Consider the following 9075-nt stretch of genomic DNA (forward strand, 5'->3'; position numbering starts at 1 on the left):
TGACTATAGTCCTTAGCAGTTTACATTCTGACAAAAAAAGGAACTGCAAAGAAATCTTAAATTTCATGTGGTAATTGGGGAACAAGATTTTCAGGAGAAGGCTGAAGTATCACAGTGACATTAGCATAAAATAAATCAAGTCAATAAAAAGACAATTTTAAAATGGGCATTTAATTTGAACCTATATCTCACCTCAAGCACTTTATAAACATCTCATTCAATTACTAAATGACCGTATTAACTAGGTACTATTGTTATTCTATTTTCTAGGTGACAACTGAGGCGAACCAAAGTTAAATAATTTCCCAAGGCCACACAGCTAATAGCAAAGCCAGAATCTGGACCTGTAGTGTATGGCAGTTCATTTCTACGATAAATGAAAAGAGGGAAGGAAAGAGAGAGAGAGAGAGAGAGAGAGAGAGAGAGAGAGAGAGAGAGAGAGAGATGCTGATTGCAGCAATGCTTGAAGGGGAAGAAAGAAGGAAGTTTTCTCTTCCGAAGGGAAGGCCATTATTTGTATCCTAGCCCTTATTCTCCTTTCCCTAAAAGCTCTGCACCCAACCTTCTACCCCTTCAATTCTACCCCTTAGTTTGCCCATCTTGTTCTATTCCATTCCCAACTGGACTGGGTTGATGGTGTCCCCTCAAAATTCATGTCCACCCAGAACCTCAGAATGCGACTGTTTTGCAGTATGGTCTTTGGATGAATTCAAGTTAGGGTGAGTTCATACTGGATTCAGGTAGGCCCTAACCTAATGACTGCTGTCTGCGCACCACACACACACACACACACACACACACACACACACACACACACACACACACGTTGCCAGGAATCTCTAGAAGCTAGGAGAAGCGCTTGGAACAGATTCTCCTTCAGAGCCTCTAGTAGGAACCAATCCTGTTGATACCTTGATTTTTGACTTCTAGCCTTTACAACTGTGGAAGAATGTATTTCTGTTGTTTGAAGGCGCTCAGTTGTGGTACTTCACTGCAGCAGCCCTAGGAAATGAATACACCAACTTGCAGGGGCTCCTTCCCACTGACCTCCAAGCAGTTCTGGATCCGAGTGGGCATCTCAACAATAAGTGTCTCCATTAGCCTTAGGAGGGATTCTAGGGTCTCCTTGAATAGATCCTGATGGGAGAAGAGGGATTCAAAGAATTGCCAAGCTGATTATCAGCCCCAACCCTCCTTCTAAACTCTGCTCAGCATTCTGGCTCTCCCAGGAAGCCTTCTTTGAAAAATCCTGCCCCAAAAGATTCCCCCTAAATTTCAAGAACCCCTTGCCCACTGTTAACTTGAACAAATGCCTCTGTTGTTTCCACCAGAACACAAAGGTCTGCCTACTGTACAGTTTGTCCTGGTAGACTAGGAGTTCCTTGACAACACAGCTACCCTGCCCCCTCAATCCTCACTCCTTAACTTGAGCTATCTGGGACTCTGTTCCCAGTGGGTGCAGCTTCACTCAGCAGCCATGACTGAGAGGCTGGGTGGCTCCAGGGCGGGAAGAGGACAGGCCTGGCAGTCTGCAAGGTAACTGATTCACAAAAGCTAGGACAGTAGATTTCTCCCTCTTGCCCTTTAGTAAACTAAGTGGCCCTGGCTCCAAACCTTATAAACCTTATAAAGAAAGCAGGTGGTCTGCCAAGGAGGGTTCCTAATGGTAGAGGGCTGTGGGGAGAACCAAAGCAACATTTGCGATAATTCTGGACCACTAAAACTGACAAAGAGGGGGAAAGAAAAAGAAAGACAGCTCTCCCTGGAATAAAGTCCTGGAAAGCAACCTACCTCAGAGTAAAGCTATTCTTATTGGGGCAGTTAGAATTCCTAGCCTGCCCCAAACGCAGGGAAATTCTACCAAAATATCGTCCCCCACCTAACCAGATTTGCACTGAGGAAGGCCTCATGGGAATACAACCAGCCCTTTCTGTATGTACCAGTCCTTCTTTCATACCATAAATAAATATGAACTGAAGAAGAAGGATCACAAAACATCTGATGAAAAGAAGGCCTAAGATGAACAAACTGATCTTAAAAAATTAAACTAACTTAGTAAATAGTAGGCATTTTTATTTTTTAAAGTTAATATCCTTGAAAAAATTCAAGAGACTAAGTCATCAATAAAACGAGAAGAATCAATCAAAATAAAAGAATAATCAGAGAACATGAAAGAATTCCTAGGAATTAAACATAGAAATATAAATTAAAAATTGAGTCCTTATTCCCTCCCTCAAGGTAACACTATAGACCCTGTAGAAAATGGGCTCAGATCTCTTGCTCCTGGGGCTCCCTAAATTCATTTAACTATGAGCCTTTAGTAAAATCATGTTTGAAACTTCCAGCCTGGTTTTAATTGTATGACAGTTACAAAGGGAAGGACTGAGTGTGTCTGCCTTTGGGCCAGAATATTAAAGTGGTGGCAGAATAGTAATCGATGAGTGACTCTAAGAAGGAAGTAGATCAAAGGAGTAGAGTTCAGACTACAAGAACTAACAACCCCTTCTTCACAGGAAGTCTTCCTTCCAATGATTTTTGCTTTTATTAAAGACAGAAGATTCTTACATAAAACTGCCAAGCCTATAGTTCTCATCCTCTTGAAAAATTAAAAAAAAAAATTAAAACCAAAGAGACGAATATCAAAGAATTAATTACCAGAACGGCCTGGGCCTCCTTGGAACGGGCAGCCTCCTTACGCAAAATGTCTCTAGGTGGCAGGCTCAGCACTCCCTTGAAGCATGTTCGTAGTAGCTCTGTTCTCTCTTCTATCTCTAAGAGGGGCCTGAGATTCCTAAGATCAAAGAAGAGAAGAAGTGTAACCAGACAGTGGTGGCCAGGAATAACAGCTGAGAAAGATACAGAGAGAGATAGTGGAGATGGAGGGACAGATGGGAGCAAGAAAGAGGAAAATACCAGAACAAAGGGTAATAAAAAAGGAAAGGTAGGAAACAGTAAGAAAAGGTGGAGAGAGCCAGGAAGATGGAAAAAAAGGGATATAAGGGAAAGAGAAGAAGCATGACTATTACAGGAAAGGGTACTGATAATTTGGGATGATATAATAAATCTTTGGTTCCCCAGAGGTTTTGAGAGAATGGGGGATCAGTTATGGAAATGGAGGTGCCTAGTAAGTGACAGCACTGAGAGCAGAAGGAAGCCTGGGACAAAAGTGATAACAAATGCCTGTGGAGATGGGAGAGGCAGTCTCTGGTGCTCCAAAAATCCCATCCAAAAAATCTTGGCAAAAGGAAGTGGTAGACACTGTCCAGTAAATATCTACTACTCTCTTATGCTAGAAGCAGAAGCAGAATATAAGGGCGGGGTGGGGGGAGGATGGGTGAACCAGGGAATAAAGAGCTGAAATACAGCCAAGACAAGGAAGGCAGAGTGGATAGCGTGTTGTTACCTGAAGTCTGTGACGATATTCATTGCCATCTGCCTAATGGAACTGGAGATGAAGTTCGGTGGCTCCTCCTTGATTAGCTCCTATCTCACACACCACACACACACACACACACACACACACACACACGCGCGCGCACACACACACACACACACACACACACACACACACACACACATACACACACACCCCAAGAGGAAGGTTAAGATATTTTTCTTCCCTGCCTCCACCTCCCTTCACTCCAGGCTGTGAAGATAGAACCCAGAATTTTCAGGGACTTCCGAAGACTCTGAGGATAACACCTTTCTCCTACTTCCTCCCCTGCTGCACTCACCCCTGCCTTGAGGATGGGAAAAGGAACACTGAGGCCCGAAAAAGACACTGAAAGTCTGGACTTTGACCCTCCAGGCCTAGCTTAAGAGCACTACCAATGGTTTCCACGAGGACACATCTTCCCTCCTCTCTGCGTTCCCACCTCCATCCTCCTGAGAAGTACTTACCACCATGAGGTTTACGATGTCTAGTTTGTGGGGGAAATTGAATTGAAAGGCCTTGCGCTGGCTGCTCAGGATGTTTGTCAGTGTGGTCAGGGCATTCAGGTAATCCAGCTTCAGGTTCTTATCCTGAATGAACAAATATGCTCAGAGACCTCCAAGGTGGGAATGATCCTGGGGCAAGGGCACACTTCCTACACGAAGTCTGCAGGATGAAGAGCTAAGCCTTCTGTAGCCTTCCCTAGGTTGGCACTCTGTGTCTTTCCGCTGAGGGCAGCCCAGGGCATCTCTATAGGACATAGGGTCATCCCTCTCATCAACCCCCTCTGGAGCCCCTTCCTCACATAACTCTTAAATTAGGATAGGTCTAACTTCCTTATCTCTCAACATATTGTCTTCCCCTTGAATAAGTTCTACCAAAAGATGTGTAGTTGGGATTGGGAAGAGGTTCTTCTCCAATCCTGGGGACACATGTTCTGGACAGACAGCAAAGGCAAGAAAATAGTACGGGGGTCCCTCTACCTCCCCTAAATGCTTCTTTTTATGAATGTTAAGAAATTTAGGTTTTACTCATCCCTTCATCAGAGAGGGCAGTGAAGAGCCCAAAGGCATGTTACGCAGCAGGCCATCAGAGAAGGAGACACTTTCAACAGACCTGAAGTTATTGTGGTCTCCTCCTTGGGCCAGTTAGTGTCTCAGAAAAGCATGATTAAGTGAAATGATTGAAATGTGAGAGAGGATGTAACCATACTAGCCCCATCCCGAGTCCCATCCAAGGCCAGGCATCTTGACTTTGGAGAAGAGAGGGCAGGGATGGGATGCTGGAGAAGCAGAGTAAGCAGGAAGTACCTTTTCCACAATGCAGTTGTGGTAGTGTTGCAGGACCAAGGCCAGGATGGCATCTAAATGCGTGAAGATGGCTCCCTTGCTCTCTAAAATAATCTTGCTATAGCTTAAGTAGATGGTGTTACAGACCAGCCCCCATTCCCTTTGCTGATGTTCCTGTAGGAGGAAAGGGGAAACTTGCTTTCTCCTCACCTTATCCCCCTTGCCTGCTGGAGAAATGAAGGTTCAGGGAAGAAAAGGTTGTCCAGAGGGTGCAGAAGAGAAAATGAGGCTATGGAATAATGAGCAGCTGGAGAGAGTAGGGGGTGCAGCTGGTATACCAGAGCCTGAAGTGTGGACATGAATTGAAGGAAAGAGAGAAGAGAATGAAACTTCCCCACAGTTGGTCAGAGGGAAAGAGAAGCATTTTTTTGGAGTCACGAGGACTCAGAGAAGTGAAGAGGCTGGGATGATGGGGATGCATTAAAAGGCTTTGTGTGGGAGGCTGGCAGAGCCCCCCTGGGAATGTCATCACCTTCATCAATTGGAGGATGGATGATGAGTCCTTGTCCGTGAGGATAGCACTATAAACTTCCAGTTGGTCCAGGACTGTTGTTAGATGTTTCATGGACACGATACTGAGCGCCACAGCAATGCCCTGTAACAGGGATAGTCTCAACTTCATGTTACAGCTCTGGATGAGCCAAGCACCGGCTTTGTTCCCCCAGAAGCAGGGATTAAAAGAGGAAGGGAGAGAAAAGGGAGAGAAAAGAAATGGAAGGAGAATTTGGTTCCCCGGACTGGAACAGTTTAAAATCCAGATGGAGACCCAAAATCTTTGCAAGAAGTAATTCAAGAAGCAAATTATCCCAGATTAAGACAAATTAGAAGCCATATTTACAAAATCTTGGTATTATCAAATCCTACATCGCACAATAGAGAATACTCATATGCACTAGGAAATCAGAGACGGGCTGTTCTGAGGAGGGAACAGAGGGGAAGAACAAATCCCAGACACCTTATCAACAGGACTTGAGAGCTGATCAGAGAGGGGACAGAAGAGAGGAAAGACTCAGAGACAATGTCAGTATTTCCAGTTCTGAAGAACAGGAAACAGCAGTAACTCTAACCAAAATGGGCAATTGGAAAAGGGGGCCTATAGGTTGGAGAGGGAGGAAGGAGTGTCTTTCTGGATTTGTTGTATGGGAGGCAGAACAACTAAGAGGAAATGGTGTTGGTGCCAGTGGGTCTGGAAGTTGGGGCTAGAAGTGTGGGTCTGGGAATCAACAACCCAGGGAGAGCCAAACCCATGTAGGCTTGGGGATTCTGTGGCTCCTGCCAGGAACAGTCTTTAACTTCAGTTCCTCTGCCTCGTAGCAGGCCCTCGTGACTTCAGCCAAGCCTCTTCCTAGAGTGTACTCAACAAGGATAACTGAGCACAGAGCTAAAGAAACACCCAAATCAGACATGCAGGTGCCAGCTGTTCGCGAACTCATTTGGGCAGGAAGGGCTGCCATTAAGACTTAACAGCAAGAGAAGGCAGAGTGGACAGGACCTGGGGATAGTGACAGGCTCTAGGACACAGATCCTTGAGAAGGGATAAAGTATTGGTGGTACTGTAGATTTTTGAACTCCAAGTAGATGAAGGGAAATTTTTACCTAGTTAGAAAGCAGGGACTAGTGGAGTATCAGAATGGGGCTCTATTCTGTCCCTTTTCTTATGCCCTCCCTTAGCCATGGCTTCCACTCATCATGATTATTGTCATCAGCAGCAGCAAAACTGACATCATCAGATTACTGGTGTTTAGTTTGTACCAGCCTTATACATGTTATTTCATTGATCCTTACCCTAAAGTTTTGAGATAAACATTATCATCCCTTTTTTATAAACAGGGAAAATACAATGTTTCCCAAATCTAGACATCAAGCCCAGATCCGAGTTCCAGATCTACATGGCTACCAGACATCTCCATCTATACCTGAGCTATACCTGAGCACTCCAACCCCTCGTAGTCAAAAACTGAATGGATCATCTTCCTCCCTCTTTTGTCCTGGGTTTCTGGTCTCAGTGAAGAATACCATTCTCCTCCCGCTGAGATGCCAGAAACCCAGGAACCATCCTGGACATCCTTCTCCTTTTTATATTTATCTTCTATATCCAATTTGTCCCCAAGTGCTGGCAGAGTGAAGTAAAAGTGGTCACCTTTACTTCCTTGTCAAAGAACTCTGCATTCCAGTCCCACCAGACCACTGACTATTCTCTAGACGGGCCCCCAAAGTTCTTGCTTTCTAATCTTGACTCAGAATATTATGTCAATTCTAATGTCTTTCTCTCTCCTTCTCCTAAACTCACCCCAACAAGCCCAAGTCCCAGCCACCCCATGCAGCCACTATGCCTCAGTGACCACTCATGTAGCCTTTAGTAAGGCTATTCTATGTAGTTAGCTGTTTCCTTCCTGTACATGTCTTGTCTCCCCACTGATACTGTTTGCAACTTGGGCTTGGTAAATACCTGCTGATAACCGTGATGGTGAAGGATGCTCTGAGAATCTGGCAGGGGAGGGGCACGGGAGAGGGAAGACCTGAAAACATGGACACCAATGCTACCAGTAATCAACACTTAGAGAGTACTTATGTGCCAGGCATTGTTCTAAGCGCTTTTTCATTTTTAATCCTCAAAACCACCTAGGACATACATCACCTCTGTGGCATTCCCACCAAAAATGCATAAGCTAAATCTAATCACGAGGAAATATGAGACCAACCAAAAATGAGGGACGTTTTACAAAATAACTGATCTGTACATTTTTTAAATAATAAAAGATAAAAATGAGGACTTGTTCTAGATTAAAGAAGAATAAAGAGAAATGACTACTAAATATACTATTTGATTCTAAATTAGATCCTGAACCAGAGGAAAAAAAAATATTTTTCTTTTGTTCTAAAAAACATCAACATGACAATTGATGATTTTTAAATCAGTTCTGTAAATTAGATAATACTATAGTAGCAATGTTGATTTTCTGATTTGGATCACTGTACTGTGCTTATATAAGAAAATAACTTTATTTTTAGATAATACACGCCGAAGTATTTAGCGGTAAATGGACATCATGACTGCAACTTCCATTTCAAATTAAGAAAATACAATAATAAAAAGTTGATAAATAAATGATATTATTTATATGAAAGAGAGAATGATAAAGCAAACATGGGAAAATGTTAAGATATTGGGGATCTGGGAAAAGAGTAAACAGTATATCTTTAGGGAATTTTTTTGCAACTTTTCTTTAAGTATGAAATTATGTCAAAATGAAAAAACTTTTTAGGATTTATGCCATGAGGATGGTACCATATCCTCATTGTAGAGGAGGAACCTGGGGCTCAGAGAGGTTCAGTAACCTGTCTGAGGGCACATAGCTAGTAGGTGGCAAAGCTGGAATTCCACCCACGTGGTCTGGCTTGCCAGGTCCGAGCCTTTAGCCACCTTGCCATCCTGCCTATTAAACTAAAAATGTTCCCCGCTTTTGCCAGTGCCCTCTATCTCACCTCCCTCTCCTGAAGCTCCTCATGGGCAGTTTGCAAGATGGAGGAGAGCATCATCTTCACCAGACTTACTTTCCTTGAAGTCCTCAGAGTGAAGCCAAATAATTTATATAGGAAAGCCTAGGAGAGGTAGAAGTGTGGGGTCATGCATAGCTTGGAATGAGGTTAGGGCAGCCTGGGGAACATGCATTTCCAAGACTAGCTTTGTCACTATCAGCCACCACCTTCACCCACTGCCCTATCCTCCACCATGGCCCTCTTGCTCTCTGGGGCCATCTGGATGAGGTAGTAATCCTATCGAGCAGGAGCTCAAGTTAGAGAGAAGAGAAAGCTGAATTTCTAATTTTTTAGCCTCTTAGGGATCATCTGTTAGGAGCCTTCCCTAATCCACATACTTCCCTAATCCACATACTTCCCTACTTCTAGCTAGGAAATAAAAACAGTTCCTTAAATTTGCATTATTTTAAAATAAAAATTACATAATTGAAAAACTTTATGTAATCTTTCTCTCCCTCCACTGAATTTCAATGGCCTTTATCCTTGTGTGCTGCACATTGCCCTGTCTACCTTCTAATACCAGCATGTGTGGACTCACCCACTCCCCTATCTCAGGTTCTCTACATATCCTATTTTCTCTGTCTAGAAACCTCTTCCCTGGGTTCTTCAAAATGTCTCACTGTCGTCTTTCAGATCTCAGCCCAGTGAGCATTCCCTAAGCTCCTAAGCTTCTCTCCAGCTCGACGTACTGTTTTTTCCCTTCAGAGCTTCGTTGCAATCATTCATTCTCTTATTTATGGATTTGTTTGATTA

At 43.7% G+C, this 9075-nt stretch overlaps 1 protein-coding gene across 1 annotated transcript in view; it reads right to left on the reverse strand.

Moving 5' to 3' along the window:
• The window catches only part of LOC105297307 (maestro heat-like repeat family member 5), a 20522-nt gene extending 12142 nt beyond the window's left edge, over nt 1-8380 (reverse strand). The window contains exons 1-7 of the mRNA XM_023535196.1: nt 8269-8380; nt 5255-5377; nt 4744-4896; nt 3901-4023; nt 3404-3483; nt 2656-2791; nt 1024-1137 (exon numbers count right to left, since the gene is read on the reverse strand). Of these exons, the coding sequence (XP_023390964.1) occupies nt 1024-1137; nt 2656-2791; nt 3404-3483; nt 3901-4023; nt 4744-4896; nt 5255-5377; nt 8269-8322 (783 nt within the window). The 5' untranslated portion in view covers nt 8323-8380. The remainder of the gene's footprint in view (nt 1-1023; nt 1138-2655; nt 2792-3403; nt 3484-3900; nt 4024-4743; nt 4897-5254; nt 5378-8268) is intronic.
• Nucleotides 8381-9075: the final 695 nt, after the last annotated feature.

The sequence above is a fragment of the Pteropus vampyrus genome, unplaced genomic scaffold (genome assembly GCF_000151845.1).
Source record: "Pteropus vampyrus isolate Shadow unplaced genomic scaffold, Pvam_2.0 Scaffold137, whole genome shotgun sequence".
NCBI lineage: Eukaryota > Metazoa > Chordata > Mammalia > Chiroptera > Pteropodidae > Pteropus > Pteropus vampyrus.